Consider the following 20,176-nt stretch of genomic DNA (forward strand, 5'->3'; position numbering starts at 1 on the left):
ATGCCATGGCTGATCACACCTCTCCGCAACCCCATCACGCCGGCCCAGCTCCGCTACAACACCGCCCATGGCCGGACAAGGCGAGTGATCGAGAGGACATTTGGCCTCCTGAAGAGCCGATTCCGGTGCCTCCACAAGACCGGCGGCGCCCTCCCATATGCCCCAACGAAGGTCTGCAAAATCTTCATGGTCTGCTGCATGCTGCACAACATGGCAGTTGAGAAAGCTGTGCCACTCATCCTGGATCAAGATGATCAGGACCATCCACCCATGGAGGACCAAGGTCTTGGCAATGGGGCTAGTGATGTGGAGGATGTGGTTCCGCAAGAGGACATCCGGACTCGGCTCATACGCGACTTCTTTGCTTAGTGGTGAGTACCAGTGTCTGTGTGTGCACGCATTGGTCCCCGTGTGGCATGTGTTGCGATGTGTGTGTCCATCTGCATGTATGCCACATGATTCAGAGGTGTGTTTGGATGTGTCACTGGAGTGATGGTGCCAGTGATGAGTGTATTTCCCCAGTCATAATTGTGACATGGCATGTTGTCATCCTTACATGTGTCGAGTACATGCACATGCAAGTGGCTGTGCTTTTTGTGGCTGACTTCTTGTGTGTCTCTCATCCCCAGGTACTTGCGCATGCCGTCTGCTGGTTGCATTGGTGTGGCACTGCTATTCCTCATGGACACGTCATCGTGTGCTGACTCAGCGTTACAAGCACGGACAAGTTTGGAAGTCTCCTTAGGGTAAGGGATGCATCAGGGGTGTATTGGGTGTGGCTGTTGTTTCTGATGTGTGCACTCTGCCCCTGTCGATGTGTGGTTCCTCTGCAGACATGTCGCATCACCGTGGTACACATTACATGCAGCTGGGTACACCTGAATAGATAGTGGGCCTTGTTGACAGTCATCAGTGATGGGATTGTGGAATGTGATGATGGCATCAATGTGTGTTACACTGCCCTCGGAGACATATGGTTTGCATTGGCTTGACATGGTGTGGGACTTCCACATCAGTGGCTCAATGGTGTATGGCAGTCTCTCCGTGAGCAGCAGGGGGTGTTTAGTTGTTAGCCGACACTTGTGTGCCATTTCCATGGCTATCACGCATTTGTGCTGCAGAAGGGGGGTTCCAGTGTTGGACCCACATGTTACTCCACATGACCCGTTCATGTGTACTCAGAGTTGCCTCTGCAATCCAGAATACATGACTAATAAAGGTGTCCCTATGCCTCCAAGGTGCCTATTCTCAGTCAATGCTGGTGTGCTGCCACGGGGCATCCGGCATGTCTGGCATGGTTTTCCGTGATAGTGGCTATGTGTCTATGTGTAGAGTAGCAAGATGCAAGCTGTTTGTGTGGGATTAGACTGTGTATTGTGCATGATGTCCATGACTGTGTGGGTATTGTGACATGTGCCATCCCCATGCATCCAACGTTGGCAAGGCCACCATTCTCTGCATCCACCTGACTCAAGCTTGCAGGACATGGTTCTGCCACCTGTCCACACATACCTGGGTGCCCCCAGGACACTCCACATGATTCCTGACCTCTGCGCATGGCTGTCGCTGTACTCAATATGTCTGTTGGCACGGTTGTGCGGCCACCCCCTCAGCTGGTTGGGCCCATCACGGGTGTGTATGTTGCTCCATGTCTGTCTTGCCTAATACAATGTGACCCATGTGTGTCCTGTGCGAGACTCAGGCCCCAGGGTGTGGATGGTTGAAGTCAAATGGGAACTCAGGCATGGTTAGACTTTACAAGACACATGTAAGGTAATAATGCAATAAGTAGGCATCTTCTCTTCATGGTGTGACTTTTTATTTTGGTTGGGGTAGGGGGGGGGGTTTGACATGAGGGGCTTTCCGGGTGTGTGTAATCCAAAGTTCACTAGGGGAGTTGGTGTCCTTGCCATTGTAAATCCTCAGAGTACATGCCACAGTCTTTGTCAACATTGGTCAGACAGTGACCAGCAAGTCCATGTGGCAGAGAATGTCTTTTGCTGCTGTGCTGCTGTTGCTCCAGTGGGCCAGGTGCCAGGCCAGGTGTCCTGGGAGATGGTGCTGTTGCGCCAACCCTCACGGTCTTTTCCGTGGACGACCCGCCCTCCTGCGGGGACCCTCAGAAGCAGGCCGTGACGATGTTTGGGATGCTCCGTCGGATGTCTCCTCCTCCTCCTCCTGATCCCTCCCTGTGGGTGGTGATGTTCTACGCCTGCTGGCACAGGGAGGGTTGCCCATGTTGTCGGCCATCCGACGGAGTGTACTGTGAATTCCCGTGAACACCGTCACAAGCTCAGCCTGTCTGTCCTCCATCCGCCGTTGGTGTCGCAGTAGACAGGCATGTTGCTCCGCATGTTGCTAGGCCTGCTGGGTCTTGATCTCATCGAGGGTCCCCTTCATCTCATTGAGGGTGGACACAACCTGAGCCATGCCCGTGGTGTCCTGCCGGTATGTGTCCAGGATGTTACGGACATGGGAATATACCGGTTCCCCAGCCAACAGGTCAGGCTCGCGCCTCTGCCGTCCTCCACTCCCACCACCCCTGCCCACTTGCACCTGGCCTGCCCTTGTGGGCACATCGGGTCTCCGGGACCCCTGAGGTGTGGCATTGGCGTTGTCGCCTGCCTCCTCCTGGGTGCCCGGGACACCGTGTCCCTCCTGGCCAGCCTGGCTGCATTGTGGTGTTGGGGCAGGGATCCTGGGTGTCTCCTGGGATGTGGCAGGAGTGGGGGTGGTGGTTGGCCCACTTGTACCTAACGCTGGCGCTGCAGGTGGTTGGACACCAGAGGGGCCAGGTTGGTCGGGGTCGGGTTCGTCCACAGAGTGGTGAGAGTCGTCGCTGCCGGTGGCTCCGTCATCCCGCCGAGCCGGGTCCTGTGAGTCTTCCCCCCCAGTGTTGGGGGGTGATCCACGACGTTGACCTGTGTGTGAGAGAGACAATGTTAATTTTGTTCCATGCAACATCCATGTTTCATTGGTTTCTGAGTTGGCACATTTCCTCTGGGAATTTGGATATGTCTTGCATTCCACTCACAGTGCACTTGTACATGGGTAGGTCCCTTGGCCACAGCTTTAGCGACTTTACCTATGTGTGGCACAGTCTTACTTGCTGCGTCAATTGTGACTGCAGTCAGCAGTGGAGTGGGCAGGTGTGGCGAGCCATGCATTGGCACCTTCCGTGTTGCACTGTACGTGGGCACATGGAGTGGTTCCACACACTTAGATAATGCAGGTAGCTGTCATTGTGCTCGTGCACAGGTTGGGACATGGCCCTGTGTTTTGCCATGGAGAAGAGGGGGGGTTCTGGCACTGGCCACCCTTGTCTACATGCACGCAGTCCACCTGCTGACGAGCAGACATTCCCACGCCCCACAAGGCTGATTTGCTCTCCCTGTGTGTCCCTTTCTCACTCCCTCTCTGTCCCCCTCTCCCTCCCTCTGTGTGTCGGCCTCCTCCCTCTGTCCGTCTCCCTGTGTCTCCCTCCCTCTCTGTCCCCCTCTCCCTCCCTCCGTGTGTCAGCCTCCTCCCTCTGTCCGTCTCCCTCTGTCTCCCTTTCTCCCTCCCTCTGGCAGCCTCCTCCCTCTGTCCGTCTCCCTCTGTCAACCTCCTCCCTCTGTCCGTCTCCCTCTGTCTCCCTTTCTCCCTCCCTCTGTCACCCTCCCTCTGTCTGTCTCCCTGTGTCCACCTCTGTCTCCCTCCCTCTCTGTCCCCCTCTCCCTCCCTCTGTGTGTCACCCTCTGTCACCTCAGCCCAGCTTCCTGGGCACACACTGTTAGCAGATCTTTGAATGGCCCTTGGATTGTTGATGTGAGTTTGTTTCTGATCTCCAGGCACCCATTGGGTGTAGTGTGTGTGTCTGCACTGCTGCTGTGGTGGTGTGTGCTGCCACTCTTTCACAGTGTTGGCTGTTCATTAGCTGCTGTCATGTGCAAGAACGTGCCGTCACCCCCATGTGTTGATGCAAGGCGTCCGCCATTTGCTGGCGAGTCTTTCCTGTGTGGGGACACACTGTTTGTCTGGCTGTGACCTAGGCCATATGGCCAGAGGGCATTGTTGTCTGCTTCTCATTTGCACTATGTGATTTTTTGGGCCCACACTCCCGCCATCTGGCTTTCCGTGTCATGTGTTGGTGTTTTCTGTGGCCTGTGACTTGACATTGTCCAGCTGGGTGCATGGGGCATGGTGTGCCAGTGGCATGTGCGTGTTCATGGAGTGTGGTTGAGTCATGCGATAGCTTGGGGTGGTTGTGTGCCTGTTTGTGAGTTTGGTTGTGGATGACGTTCCCCCCATGTGAGGTGAGTTGTTTGTGTACTCACCCGGGTCTCGGAGTCCTTCTAATCCGTCCACTGCCACCACCGGCAGTATGGCCATCACCCTCTCCTCCCAGGGATGGTATTCTACGCGTCTGCGGGGCGGCCCTCCTCCAGTGACGTTGGCCTGGTTGTGTTCGTCCGTCATTTTGGCTCGGACCCTCCTCCGCAGATCGTACCACCTGGCTTGGCATTCATGCCTGGTCCTTCTGGTGTCCGCAACAGCATTCACAGCATCGACGATGGTCTGCCACATGGATGTTTTTTCTGAAATGCTGGTCTGTCTGACCAATGTTCCAAAGAGGTGTGGCTCAACTCTGAGGATTTCATCGACAAGGACCTCCAACTCTCGGCTAGTGAACTTTGGATTCTTGTTAGTGGGCATGGTGAGGGGTGTGGGTGTGGATGGTGGGCAGGGGGTGGTGTGGATGGTTGTGGGTGTGTGGGTGTGGTTGTTTGGGTGTGTGTGTGAATGTGATGTGGGGGTGTTTGTGAAGGTGTGTGTGTGAAGGTGTGCAAGTGTAAGGTGTGGTGAAGCTTCTAGTATGGTGCTGTAGGTTGTCTGTGGGGTCTGGCAGCAGTGAGTCTGTTGCAAAGGCTCATGGTTTGTGTGTGTGGTCCCTTTATATTGGTCCATTGGTGGGTGTGGCTGTGTTTGAACTTTGGGTGGGTGTGTTATAAGGAGTGGTTGTGTTTTGGGCCTCTGTTTTGGATTTTGGCAGTTGCAGGTCAGTGATTGTGTTGTTTTTGAGCTTGTTGGACATGTTTAGTGGCTTTGTGCCATTCGAATGGTGTATTCTTGTGTTGTTTTGCTTTGTCCTGGTTGTGTACGTGCGTTTTTAACGTGTGTATGGTGTGTACTTCGGGCATTTTGTTGTACAGTGCTGTCCTTGTGTCTGGCTTGGTACGACTCGTACATGCGCGATGTTGTGTGAAGGTGCTGGTGTTGGGGCCTGGGGTACGCTCCATAGGTCCGCGGGTGAGGGTACGGTTCGTACATACACGGGGGTATGACACGTACACGGGTGGGGGTACGACTCAAACGTACACGGGTGTACATACACGGGTGGGGGTACGACTCGAACGTACACGGGTGTACATACACGGGGGTGTGACACATACACGGGTGTACATACACGGGTGGGGGTACGACTCGAACGTACACGGGTGTACATACACGGGTGGGTGCGACACGTACACGGGTGTACATACACGGGTGGGGGTACGACTCGAACGTACACGGGTGTACATACACGGGTGGGGGGTACGGCACATACACGGGTGGGGGTACGACTCGATCATACACGGGTGTACATACACGGGGGGTGCGACACGTACACGGGTGTACATACACGGGTGGGGGTACGACACGTACACGGGTGTACATACACGGGTGGGGGTACGACTCGGACGTACACGGGTGTACATACACGGGGGGTACGACTCGAACGTACACGGGTGTACATACACGGGGGTGCGACACATACACGGGTGTACATACACGGGTGGGGGTATGACACGTACACGGGTGTACATACACGGGTGGGGGTACGACTCGAACGTACACAGGTTTACATACACGGGGGGTACGACTCGAACGTACACGGGTGTACATACACGGGTGGGGGTACGACTCGAACGTACACGGGTGTACATACACGGGGGTGCGACACGTACACGGGTGTATATACACGGGTGGGGGTACGACACATATACGGGTGTACATACACGGGTGGGGGTACGACTCGGACGTACACGGGTGTACATACATGGGGGGTATGACTCGAAGGTACAGGGGTGTACATACACGGGTGGGGGTACGACACGTACACGGGTGTACATACACGGGTGGGGGTACGACACGTACACGGGTGTACATACACGGGTGGGGTACGACTCGAACGTACACGGGTGTACATACACGGGGGGTACGACTCAAACGTACACGGGTGTACATACACGGGTGGGGGTACGACTCGAACGTACACGGGTGTACATACACGGGGGGTGCGACACGTACACGGGTGTACATACACGGGTGGGGGTACGATGCGTACACGGGTGTACATACACGGGTGGGGGTACGACTCGGACGTACACGGGTGTACATACATGGGGGGGTACGACTCGAACGTACACGGGTGTACATACACGGGTGGGGGTACGACACGGGTAGGGGTACGACACGTAGACGGGTGTACATACACGGGTGGGGGTACGACACGTACACGGGTGTACATACACGGGTGGGGGTACGACTCGAACGTACACAGGTGTACATACACGGGTGGGGGTACGACTCGAACGTACGGGGGCTGGGGGGGTGTTGGGCACGTATTTGGGCACATGTCGCCATGGTTGCTATGGGAGTTCGGTGCGGACGGTGTTTTTTCCATACGGTTGTAAGATCGGACGCATGGGATGGATCGTGATTCCGCGGTCGGACTTCACTTTTCACATTTGTACGGTAAATCGTCCGGGGACGTGTCGGACACATTTTCCGACCCGAGGACGAGTGGGGAATTATTCCCAATGCGATTCGTATTGTCTTTTTCCCATGCGAATCGTAATTGGCAGTTTGTAGGGCACTTGTACGATTCGTACGGTAAAAAGACCGGATACGAGTCGTACGGGCCATTTTTTTACCGGATCGTGATCGGCACCAATGTGTCTGCAAAGGATTTTATGAACAAAGTGCAACAGCGAGATGATAATTTGGAATCTAAATTGATTATTCTGATGGCTTGTCAGCGTGGAACTAATGAATATTGGTACCGACGCCATGGAGAATTGAAATGTATGTTACGGAATTTAGGAACTCCTACATGGTTCCTTACCCTAAGCTGTGCTGAGTACGCTTGGGATGATTTACTGGATTTTCTTCGAGAGGCAAATTCAAATATTGAAAATATCCAATACATGACAGCAGGTGAATTGTGCTCATTGAATCCGGTTAATGTTTGCAGATATTTCAATCATAGATTTGAGGCTATGATGTCCTTCATCTGCAATAAAAAAAATCCACCTCTTGAAGAAGTTGTGGATTTCTTTTGGAGAAAAGAGTACCAAGCAAGAGGTGCTCCTCATATTCATATGCTGTTGTGGATCAAGGATGCCCCAAAATTTGGAACAGATTCTGATGATGCAGTTTTATCTTTCATTGAAGAATATGCAACATGTGCTATACCGAAAAGCACAGAAGAAAAAAACTTAAAAGAGCAAGTTTTACGTTTCCAAAGTCATCGGTGTGGAAAATACTGTCAACGAAAGTACAAGAGTAAAGATAAATTCTACACAAAATGTCAATTTGGATTTCCACGACCTATTCTTTCAAAAGGAAGAGTAAACAGTTTTATGTCAGCTGTGCGACATACCATTACAAGAAAATCTCCGAAAAATACCTACAACCTAAGAAGAAAAGAAGAGTCAAAATATAAAAATGACTACAACCCAGTCATTTTATCCATGTGGAATGCTAACATGGATATTCAGTATGTAGCTGACAATTCTATTGCTGTTGCTCGGTATGTCACATCTTACATCATTAAATCTGAGAAAACGGAATTGAAAGAAATGTGGGAAGAGATTTCTCACGAGAAGACTGTCAGTAAAAAGCTATACAGTTTCAGTTTAAAGATGTTATCACATCGAGAAATTGGCTCATACGAATGCTCAGATAGGTTATCATCTGCAAGTCTGTACTCCAAATCCAGAAGAATAATTTGGGTAAGTTTAGGCCTTGCAGGAATGCGAAATCGGGTACTGAAATCTATTCGAGAAATTGAATATTTAGCAGAGAACGAACCAGAAAGTACAGACATTTTGAAAACAAATATGTTGGACACATATTACCCAAACAGAAGTCATCATCTTGAGAACATGTGTCTCTATGAAGTGCTGCAGAACTACATTTATAAACGGAATGCCACAGAAGACATCAACAATGGAAAATATAAAGTCATTGGTGAGGAAGGATGTTTGGTGAGACAAACAAAAGGAAGTTTGATTAATCACAGGAAGCTGAGTTGCGACACTACTGACAAAAAGGAATTTTACTACTTAGCACTTTTACAGCTGTTTAAACCATGGTGTTCAGAGGGTGAATTACTTGGAGATTTTCAGAGCTTTGAAGATTCCTTTAATGCATGCAAAGATAACATAGAATGCAGTACTTTCTCAAATTATGTACAAATGTTAAATGAAGAAATTGAACAAGAAGCTACAATTGCAGCTGAGGTAGCTAGAGACAGTTCTCAAAACAGTCAAAGTTCTGGTACGCTCAGTCAAGATCCCCTAGGACAACCAATCGTAGAAAATGAAGCTGCAATAGCCATGACTGAAGTGGAAACAGCTATGAATCAAGCTCAGGAAGATTTAATACACTTACCAAATTTAGAACAACAACTGAATGATGAACAACAACAAATTTAGGAAGAAGTCACAAAACAAATTGATCATGGATTACTACATGAAAATAAAGAGTGCTCATGCAAAGCATTTGAACCAATCAGAATGTATGTGAGTGGACAAGCTGGAACTGGAAAAAGTTTCTTAATTAAAGTAATTAGAAGCTACCTACAGAAAAAAACTGATTCAGCTTTGTCTTGTGTTGTTACTGCTCCAACTGGGTTAGCAGCATATAACATAAAAGGAATTACCTTACATCGTTTGCTAATGTTACCAGTAGAGCATGAGAACAAAATAGAATACCACAAGCTAACAGGAGGAGCATGTTTTGAAGTTTCAAGAGAGTTAAAGAAAATGAAAGTCCTCATTATTGATGAGGTAAGCATGGTATCAAACGTAATGCTTGCCTTTGTGCATTTAAGAATGCAGCAAATTCTAAAGACAGACTCTGACGTGTTATTTGGAGGAAAACATGTTATAGTTTTTGGGGATCTCCTGCAGCTCACTCCAGTTAAAGGACAACCAGTATTTAATACTGTTACACATGAAGACACGAAAAAGTCGTTAGGAAGTATAGTTGATGTGAATATTTGGTCATACTTTGAGTACAAAGAACTCATTACCAATATGCGGCAAGCAAATGATGATGATTATGCAAGTATTCTCAAAGATATCAGAATTGGACTACTCACGGAAAATGGCAGAAAAGCTTTACAGAGTCGATTGCTATGTAATTTGTTTCCAACAGAACAAATAGTTCCAGAGAAAATATACAAGAAAATTGCAGAAAAAAATACTGTAATCTGCTTAATGCCAACAATACATGAATGCTCTATATTCAATGAAGAACTTTTGAAATTGGAAAATGAAGAGATTATGAAAATGGAAGCCGTGGATAAAATACAGCATGAAGGAATAACTATTACATTGACAGGCAAATTGAAAACTAAATTGGATTCTCTAGAGAAAAACATATCGAAAACAGCTGGTTTAGAAAAGAATCTTTATGTATGTATGAACTGTCGAGTAATTGTAAGATGTAATTTGAATGTAGAAAAAGGTTTAGTGAATGGAGCTATGGGTAAAGTTGTGGGTTTTGTTAACTACCAGAAAAAAGATGGAATTGAATTTTTAAAAATAAAATTTGATCAGATTGAAGAGGTTAAAGACATTAGTCGTTGTTCAGTTCGTTTTTTGCTTATGAAAGACCTATATGTACGTAGGAAGCAGTTTACATTTTCTCTAGCATATGCTGTAACTATTCACAAATCACAAGGATTAACTGTAGATAGTGCTTTTGTAAACATTGGATCTAGTGTGTTTAAAGAAGGTATGGCATATGTTGCTTTGTCACAAGTGAAAAAATTATCTGGTTTATTCATGATAGACTTTGATGACTCAAAAGTTAGTGCTGATGCAAATTGTGTAAAGGAGTATAATAGATTAAGAAGAAGCTATGCTCCTCATTTAGGTCAGTATCCTGTGTTTGAAAAACGTGTTGTTTGTCGGAAAAGGAGAATTGAGAATATCTGTAATGAGGATGTACAGAAGAGAAAACAAAAAGAGAGTGATGTGATTGCAAGCAAAAAGAAAAAGGACAATGTTGAAGAGGTTGTTGGTTGTCATTTTGAAAATAGCACTGGTGTCAACTGCTACGCTAATGTAGTGCTGAATGTTGTATTTTATCTTGAAAGTTTGCAAGATCAGATAATACTAAATCATGAAAAAAGATTTTGTTCTCTGCTGAGTTTCCTTTATGAGAAGCTGAGTAATGATAAAACTAAAATAGAAAGTGCTTCTGATGTTAGAAATCTTTTAGATGTATGTTCTGGATGTACACAGTTTACTGAAAATGTCCAGCAAGATGCACAGGAATTCTTAATGTATATGCTTATGGTACTGGAAGATGAAGGGGTAAAAATAGAAAATATGTTTTGTCTCTCTTATAAATGGGAACATTGTTGTGAAAACTGTATGAACACATGCAGCACTAATGTTGATTCTGAAAGGTTCATACATTTAACATTACCAGAGAGTAAAGCAGTGACTTTTAGTAAATTAGTTAAAGATGCAAATCACAACATGGAATGTTCTCAATGTAAATCAGAAATGTTATCAACGTTATTTTTAAAGAAATATGGACAGTATATAATTTTAATGATGCAACGTTGTAGAGCTGATGGAACAAAATTGGACACTTTAATAAAGAAGTTTACAGGAAATCAATTATCAATATCAGGAAAGACTTTTGTTGCAGTTGCAATAATTGTCCATGATGGACCTTCTATAACTTCTGGTCATTACACAGTTTATCTAAAATGTGAAAAAGGCTTGACACTGTGATTCTGAATTGATTTTCAAGCAACGTTTGCCTGCAGAATTACCAAATTCCTACTTATTTTTTCTAAAACCAAAATTTTAGATACAAATTGCAGCATCTGAAGAAACCATTATTTCGATTTTATAGGATTACCATTGGATATTTCACCTAAAAAGGTTTTAAAAATTACCATTTGGCCTCATGGAAAGGTAAATATTTCTATTGTGGACTTCTTTCACAGATATTATTTTGGTGTATGTGCTTAAGCAACAAGATTTACAGACGTTATTTATTGCAAATAGTTATTGTTCTTAGAAGATATTTTTAATATATATGTTACATTTCTATCAAGGTATGTTTTACTGAGGATAGATTCAGGGCTTTTTTAAACAATCTTTCGGAGTGTTTATTTTTTTGCCTGCTGTTAAGTGATGAATGCAATTGATATCACTATTTTCAGTGAAATTCAATATATTCTGAAAACAGCAAAAAAGGGCAAAAAATTACTTTGTTAAATATGACAATATGTGTACTGTTTTTTAAAATGTATTGTTAAATATTACTACATTTTTCTTTTTTTTCAGATCCATAAAGAAAATTTAGGAAATTGAATCCTTTTTTCTTGCAATTAAAAATAACCATTTATTTCTAATTAAGTTATTTTGTTGGTCAGGTAAGTTTGAAATATCTGTATTTCTCACCCCTTCACTTTCATGCTCCCTTTTCTTCACTTCTCCTCACTCTGCTTTTCTCATTTCCCTTCTCTCTCTCTTCTTCCTTTACTGCTCTTTCGTAACTCCCTCACTCCTTCTCTACTACTCCCCTAGGTTTACTGCCTCCATCACTATTTTTTCAATCATGTTTCTCTCCCTCTCTGCATATGTCTCAGTCATTCTAACTGCCTTACTCCTTCTCAGTTCCTTGCTCTCTGTCTCTGTTTCTGTCTCTCTCCCTTTGTCTGTTTTACCCTTAATTTCCTTAACATCTCTGGGGCAGATTTACAAGCCCCCTGCGCCACCACTACGTCACTTTTCATAACATACTGGTGGCGCAGGGAGCTCCTCCATATTTACAAGGAGAGGAAAAGCCACCCTGCGTGACTTTTCCTCTCCACGTAAATACAGCTACTTCACACGCAGCACTGTGCGTTGAAGGGGCTTTCCATGGGTGTTGTTGTGGGCAACACCCATAGAACTAGACATCTCCAGATTTACGAGAAATCGTAACTCTGGAGATGCGTGTGAATGCTACGCCACCCTAGAGGTGGCGTAGCGAGGCACAACGAGGAGAAATTTTTCATTTCTCCTAATTTTTTCCTCTTTCAGTGCGTGCTGCATGCTACTGCACGCATGGAAAGAGGAAAAAGCCTCTTGTGATTGTTTTTCTGCAGGAAGCTTTCCCTTCCTGCAGAAGAACAATCTCCCCACCACGCAGGCAGCCTTGCAGCATGGTGCAAGGGAGCCTGCGCCGGTGCATGGTTGCAGGTTGTGCGCCAGCACAGGGGAAGCATAGAGATGTGACATATTCTTGTAAATATGTTGCATCTCTGTGCTTCGAAACTAACGCAGCACGGCGCAGCAAAATTACTTGCTGCACCGCGCTGCGTTAGTTTGTTATAAATCTACCCCTCTGTTAATACCACTTCTCCTCTCTCCATCACTCATTTTACATCTATGTTAATTTTTTAACCTTCTCCGTCATTCTCCTTCCCTCACCTTCCCTAACTGTCACTATCCTTTACTCATAGTCACTCCTATTCTCCTACTTCACTTCCTCCTGTCTGTATCTCACACCCCTTCACCTTTTCGCATTCTTTCCTTCACTGTCCCTCACTCTGCTTTGCTCATTAAAATCCTGACTCCCTTTCTCTCACTCCAGTTTCCTAAATCCCTCCATCCCCTCACTCCCCATCTCTCACTTTCCCTTACCACCTTTTCTAATCCTCATACCCCTTATCTCACCATCCCTCCACTTCTCTTACTTTCAATCCCTTTACCCTGCTGTACTTCATCCGCTTCGTCTATTACTCCCTTTTCCTATCTCCGTCCCTTACTCCCCATTTCTCACTCCCCCTCCCTCACTCTCCATTATTCACTGCCATTGCCTTATTCATTCACTCTTCTTACCTGTATCCTCTACCTTTAGTCCTTTTGTTGCAGTCAGCCTCTCACTTCCCTTTCATGACTGATCATACTTTCCTTGTCACTCTCATTCTGTCAGTCCTTTCCTCCTCTTCACTCAGTCATTTCAATCATTTCAATCATTCATGTATACACTACACATTCATTCAATCAATTTACAACACAGTATATATATTAAGAATATAGCTCTTCTTGGAGAAGTGCAGAGAGTTCTGAAAAGAACTGGGTTTTTTTGTCTTTTTGTATAGATATATTTTTTTTAACAATTTTGTATTTTTGGGGGGATTTTGCATTGAACGTTGCAATGAATGTGGACCTTTTTGAATACAGGACGGATGACCAGAGATCTGGAGCATGGTGAATCTGCAGCCGCAGATGATGTGCTCGCTGAGCAGATGCAGGGTTCTCTCTCATGGCCCGTGTTGACTCCTGAGAATACGCTATAGGGTGCACTTTTTTAAAGTGCCTTATCATCGAGTAAATACTGAAAGAGTATTTTTGGTTGGGTCTCCTCGAGATAAGACTGTCCCACATACAGTGCAAGTCACTTTTGGTGTGTTTACCTTCTTTTGACCTTCTGGATATGTAAAAAATTTCCAAATAAAAGAGTCTTTCTGTTTCCTCTTTCCTGCTGGTTCCAAAAAGGTCTCTTCCTCACTTTCTGAAGTGGAGTGGTGCTCTGCCATTTTCAAGTGAAATTTTTGCTTGAACATGTGTCCAGCTCCTTCTCCCAGGAAATTAGAAGAAAAAGTGGGGGGAGTGGGTGTTGTGTTTGAAGATTCTGAAACAGAAACTACTATGAACCAATGAAAACTGTTGTTTCGTAATGACATGACTTGCCATTCGCGCACGGAGCACACGCGCATGCGCGCACGGAGAACGCACGGAGCACACGCGCGCATGCGCGCACTGAGCACGCGCGCACCGTGCGCGCATGGTGCGCGCACCTTGGAAAGCCCTAAAAAAAAAAAAAAATCAAAACTGTTTATAAATTTATAGAAGACATTAACTATACTGTTCAACTTTATCCAAATTAAAAAAAAAAAAAGCTGAGCCATTCCATATTACAGGATACAGTCAAACTATAACTATATACATAGGTAGTTTATTGTAAAATAAATATAAAAAAATGTAATAATACAAACATAAATTAGCATTTAAAAAACCTTGCAAATTCTCAAATTCTCTAAAAAAAACATAGGTTTCACACACGTTATAGTTAGGAATTAGCATTTAAAAAACCTTGCAAATTCACTGAAAAAAACATAGGTTTCACACATGTTATAGTTAGGAATTAGCATTTAAAAAAACCTTGGAAATTCACTGAAAAAACCATAGGTTTCACACATGTTATAGTTAGCTGGACATTTCACTCGTACAAAACCATTGAAATTCCCTCGTTATAGTTAGTTCAGCTAACTATAACTCGCGCGCCCGCAATCCACTGCTGATGACGTCACATATTACATCACTCATGACATGGTCAGTGACATCACTCATGACATCACTGATGACATCTCAAATGACATCACTGATGACATCACTTATTTGCCCATGTCTTCTTCCATACATTTTTAGCTATACATATATTACAAATATTTTTTTTTCATAAAGACACATATGTCATCAGCAGAAGATTGCGGTCGCGTGAGTTAGAGTTGCCTGCACTAACTATAACGGGGGAATTTCATTGGTTTTTTATCAGTAAAATTTCCGCTAACTATAACATGTGTGAAACCTATGGTTTTTTCAGTGAATTTGCAAGGTTTTTTAAATGCTAATTCGTAACTATAACGTGTGTGAAACCTATGGTTTTTTCAGTGAATTTGTACGGTTTTTTAAATGCTAAGTTAGGTATTTTTTCCCCCAAAAATTTTTTTTCAGGTTTTTCACCATGCACGCACCATGCACGATGCGCAGTACGTGCCGTGCACGCACCGTGCGCGCACCACACGATTCCTTTGTTGACCCCCTGACCAAGGCTAGGGGGTCAGGAACTGTCCACCCTGTCCCCTTTTCACGTTCTCCACCTTTGTGTTTCACCCCCTCAGACTGCGAGAGACAAAATGGCGGTCGACACTTCCTGGTTTCGAACGATTCAAATGTTTACCGACATCTAACAACCAATCAGAATTGCTCTCGCGCATGGCAGGGTGCGCGCACGGTGCTCGCACGGTGCTTGCATATAGATACGGATATGGTTTTAAATGCTATTTTCTCAGGAAATACTGAACAGATTTACACGAGACCTTCAAAAGGCACTTCCTTGACCTTATGGCTACCTCTTTGCCAAATTTCACGTAATTCTGTTCAGCCGTTCAGGCTGTACCTTCGACTAAAGGTCCTATGGAAAAATGCATGGGGAAAACGCGTTTTGGGACCCCCCTTTTTCTCGGCCCCCGCTTGACGAATCACCCCGAGACTTTCAGGGTAGGAGCTGAACGGAGCGCCCCATTTGTTTTGAAAATTTCGCGAGGATTCGTCAACCGGCGCCAAAGTTATTCAAAATAGAATTTTGAGATTTCCTATGGAAACTAGGTTGTAACTATAACTATCTACTGGCGACCGCCAGTAGATAATATATTTACACACATATATATATATTACCTACTGGCAGTCGCCAGTAGGTAGTTATAGTTGGGACCTATTATCCATAGGAAATCCGCAACATTCTATTTGGAATAATATTGGCAACGATTGACGAATCTTCGCGAAATTTTATTTTATTTTTTAAAATCGGCAAAATGAGGGTGCGTGGATTTTGCCGATAAAAAAAAATGAAGCGCGGTCTCCCACGCTTCTATGCTAATTAGCCCCCGGGGGCCAAGTCCCGGGGGCATTTGGAAAATAAAGGGTGGGGGGGCAAACCCCCCCACACTGCACCGGGGACCGCCACCCCCGGGGCAAAGTATGAATCATTGCGGGGGCACATGGCCCCCAGCAGCCCCGGGGACCGCCACCCCCAGGGCTTAAAAGTTTAATGATGGGAGGCCTCTAAGGCCCCCCGAGCCCCGGGGACCACCAACCCCCTTTGCTCGACTTTATTGAAATTGCGGGGGGGGGGGCACACATCCCCCCCACATGCCCCGGGGACAACCATCCCCCGGGGCTTTGTAAGATATGGGAGGGGGGCCGCGCGACCCCTCTCCTGGAGCCATTGATGGCCCTGGGGACCGCCACCCCCCAGGGCCGGCTCCTGCAGTGTCCCGGGGTGCCCACCCCCGGGACACTATAGTTTGCAATGACAGGGCAGGAGCCTCGCGGCTCCCACCCTGTTATTGCACTGCTTTGCTTCATTGAAGCGAGAGCAGGGAAACCTGCTCTCGCTTCAATGAAGCAAAGCACATTTTTTTATCCACAGGGGGAGCAGCATGTTAGCTGCTCCCCATGTGGAAAAGCAATGCCGGCTCCTGCAGGACGCGGGGAGCCGGCTGTGACTGTGGGGGGAATTGGGGACCCCCACATGGTACCCAAAGGAGAGGGCCAGCCCTGGGGGATGGGGTCCCCGGGGCTACAAATGGCCTGTGAATCGGCACCTTATCAACCGGTATTTTTGAATTTGGGATGTATCAACCCAAATGCAAAATCGCAATTTAGGTAATTGCACATTTTTTGATTACCTAAATTGCTAATGCATTTATGGAATCCCTAAATACAATGCATCATGCACACCATGTCATGAGTGATGTAATATGTGACATCATCAACAGTGCATTATATATATATAGCCATATGGAAAGTTTCTGGAAAATAACTAATGGACTGACTTACAGTTAGGTTCAAATGAAAAAAGAATGAAAAGATAGTGGTAAGTACTTTAGCTGACCCACTGAAAAAAATCCCTCCCCATTTTCATGTTGAGGTATTTACAAAGGTTCATCTCAAGGTTTAGCACTTCCTCTATACAAGTGAAAAAAATTCATCACGATCAACCTTTTTACATTTGTAGCACAAATGAAGTCTTGTGAATGGCTGGATCCAGGGCACATTCTAGCCAGCTTTGCTCCTGCCTGGTGGGAACAGGTGTTTTTGCATGCTCCTTCCGGGCCGGAGACTACTACCATCCGGCATGAACATTTTTGCAGCTTCCGCCAGGTGGGAGCAGGCAAGATTTTCCTGCCTGTGCTCTCTTAGTAAGGTAAACAGTGTCTTGGGAGTGGGTTCCCATAGACACAAGAGAGGAGCCGACCCTGGATGATTGGGTCCCCGGGGCCTTCCAAGGCTCGGGGAGGGGGGGCCATGTGCTCGTGTCTCCTTTGAATTTATGTGTTGGGCCGGGGGATGGCGTCTCCGGGGCCTTACATGGCTCAAGGATGAGGATCACATGCCCCCCTTTTATTATTTTAAAAATCGACCTGGGAGAATGGTCTACCCAGGGCCTATAAAGGCATGGAGAGGGGGCGGCATATGAGGGCTTTTTTGTTTATATCTTGTTTTTTAGCTTGGTAGTGCCCCATGAATGTGGTGGGGCAGCACCAAGCCTTCTTTATTGTTGTTGGGGACTAAAGGGAGTGAAGCAGCCATCCACGAACATTAAAAAAACAGTACATCTCCTAGATAATTAATTCCATGAACTGAGGACAGCTTACCATATATTTTTTAAGCAATCCTAGCTGAAGCTCTTACTCTAGAGCTGGAGAGCAAAGACCTCTTGTGGTTGCTTTTATGATTGCATTTTGTAGGTTGACAAATGTTAAAAGAAAGACTCAGAGGCCTGTTTGTTTTATGTAAAACAAAAAATTGCATATCCAAGTATTTCTTTTACCATTTTTCAGCCTACAGAATGCAAAATAAAAAAGTATTTAACATGTTTGTGGACAAAATAGTACCTAGATGAATGAGAAGGAACAAACCCCCGGCAGGCAGGGTGCGGACATACCTGTTGAGCGCAGAAAAAGTATGCTAGTGCGGCTTAAAATATTAAGAAAAAAGCATAGGAGGGAAGGATGTAAGTACAGAGAAGGGTTAAAAGTGCTGGATAGAGAGAGTAACCATCTAGTGTGTCAGAGATTGGTACCTATAAACACACAGTATAGTCTTGATTTAAGTACAATGAAGTCACTATAATTGAAACTAAATCCCATATTGCAAGGTCGTCAATAGGAAGCACCTTAAAATAATTGAATGAGAATAGCCCTTAGGGGAGCAAAAACTAGGAGCATGCCCACAGGACTGCGTCTCCTACTGGGCAGTTTAACAATGGAGCAGTCGCCGTATGCTGAGAAGTCTGTGTTGCAGCCTAGGATGTTGATCTGTGTCAATTCAGTGTATGAGTAGCATGAAAGAAAGAGAGCTTCTGAAAGCAAGCAGGACTACCACTCTGTATCATATAAGCTGTCATCTTGTTAGGTTCATGTACTAGTCCATATATATTACACAATGTACACAAATGTGAGGGACCACAATAAGTTATATGATATTTGGACATTGTTAATGAGGAAAGTCTAAAATGTATTCATGGTGTTGCTTATGTGTACCATGATGGGGACATTCTAGAGGCTAGACAGTCCTGTTGAGATCAATGCAATGTTACCAGCCATACTGGAGAGGATGCAGTGATGAGAACGAAGGTCTATGAAACAGTTTGTTTAGGCATTTAGGTATTTTGATGGTATGAAAATCCAAGCAATGATTATCCTAAATAAACATATACAAAAGCATTGGTGTTCCAAGGCCACACTAAAGCTGTCTAAAGTGAGACCTAAAAAATTGTAGAGACAGTGTTTGATAAAACACTTTCATACCTGTAACCCAAGAAATTTATTCAAACTGAAACGATGAAGTTTTATCCAAAACATGCTTTAAATGTGTATTCTCCTTTAATTAGTAATTTATTGGAAGATACCTTTCATCATTTGATTTTAACCAAGATCCATTGCCAACCTCCATTAAAGAGTCCTTTCAAAACAAATAGGTGCTCAGGTCATAATGAAAATAATGTACCTGCATCTGAAGTAGTGATGCTTTGAATTACCAGAACTGATTCTGATACACCATCGTTGATTGTGTTGTTAGCGCTTATCTTCACAGGAGCTCCATTCTGAGTCCAATCGACAGAGGTGGAGTTGGATCTGGTGCTGCATGTTAGCGTCAATGTATCACCTTGAAAAAGTATGTCTGGGAATGTTGTAAAATTTGTTTGATCTACAGATTAAGAAAAAAACATATCATGTTAGAACAAAAGGTATACCTCATTAGGAAATGGAGATAGCACAAGGACATAATGAGCATAACTGACAAAGTAACAGGCTAACATCTTATGATTTGCATTGATTGATTTTATTTTTCCTCACAGGGAGAACACATGTTCCTGTAAGGAAGTTTCTTCTCCAATATACTCATGAAATTAGTTTGTGCTGACTTTCTCTTTAATTTACACCAAGGTAAATAAAGTGAGTGTGAGTGTGAAAACCCTTAGGAAAGTTTGCGAGTGCCCAAAATGCTATGACTTGGAAAGTGTTTACCATCTACTAATCCCTCCCCGCCATTTCAGCTCTACTGGGAACATCTATGTAGTGTGGAAAACATGCTGTACTATACTGATTTTGTGAATTATGAACTTGCTATTTACAACTGCAGATAACCGTTTTGAGTAGAAAGTTGGTGTGCAACAATGTTTGTGAACATGGTCTAATATTAGCAACAAAATCTAAATATTTCTCGCTTCATAGTTTATTCTCATAATCATCATATAGCGACAAAGGTTTGGAAAGTTGATGTAGGTAGATATTTTTTATGCGGATTTGATTAGCACAAATTAGAGAACTTTATACAATAAATAGCAGCTTACAACAGAACAATCAAGCAGCAGCACTGATGTGGATAAATAAGAGAGAAGTAGAAAAATATAAAACATAACACTTCAAAGGGATGACTTACTCATCCCTCTGAAGTAGAGTTTTGTAACCTTCATAGTGAGGAACTTCAACAACTTAAGTCCATGAGTTAACTGCCCCATAGTTAACAGAGAGAGAAGTTGAGGATGTGATAAACCAGCA

At 44.9% G+C, this 20,176-nt stretch overlaps 1 protein-coding gene and 1 non-coding gene across 6 annotated transcripts in view; one reads left to right on the top strand and one right to left on the bottom strand.

The window, feature by feature from the left end:
• Window positions 1-20,176, bottom strand: part of LOC146816674 (adhesion G protein-coupled receptor F5-like) — a 788,188-nt gene that overhangs the window by 539,413 nt on the left and 228,599 nt on the right. For all 5 annotated transcript variants that reach the window (XM_085609153.1, XM_085609151.1, XM_085609154.1 and 2 more), the window contains exon 8: window positions 19,122-19,322. In XM_085609153.1, coding sequence (XP_085465279.1) covers window positions 19,122-19,322 — 201 coding nt within the window. The remainder of the gene's footprint in view (window positions 1-19,121; window positions 19,323-20,176) is intronic.
• LOC146816675 (small nucleolar RNA Z175) lies at window positions 18,728-18,808 on the top strand. The gene has a single exon (XR_014965182.1). It is a non-coding gene; the product is annotated as a small nucleolar RNA Z175 (small nucleolar RNA).

The sequence above is a fragment of the Triturus cristatus genome, chromosome 6 (genome assembly GCF_964204655.1).
Source record: "Triturus cristatus chromosome 6, aTriCri1.1, whole genome shotgun sequence".
Taxonomy (NCBI): domain Eukaryota; kingdom Metazoa; phylum Chordata; class Amphibia; order Caudata; family Salamandridae; genus Triturus; species Triturus cristatus.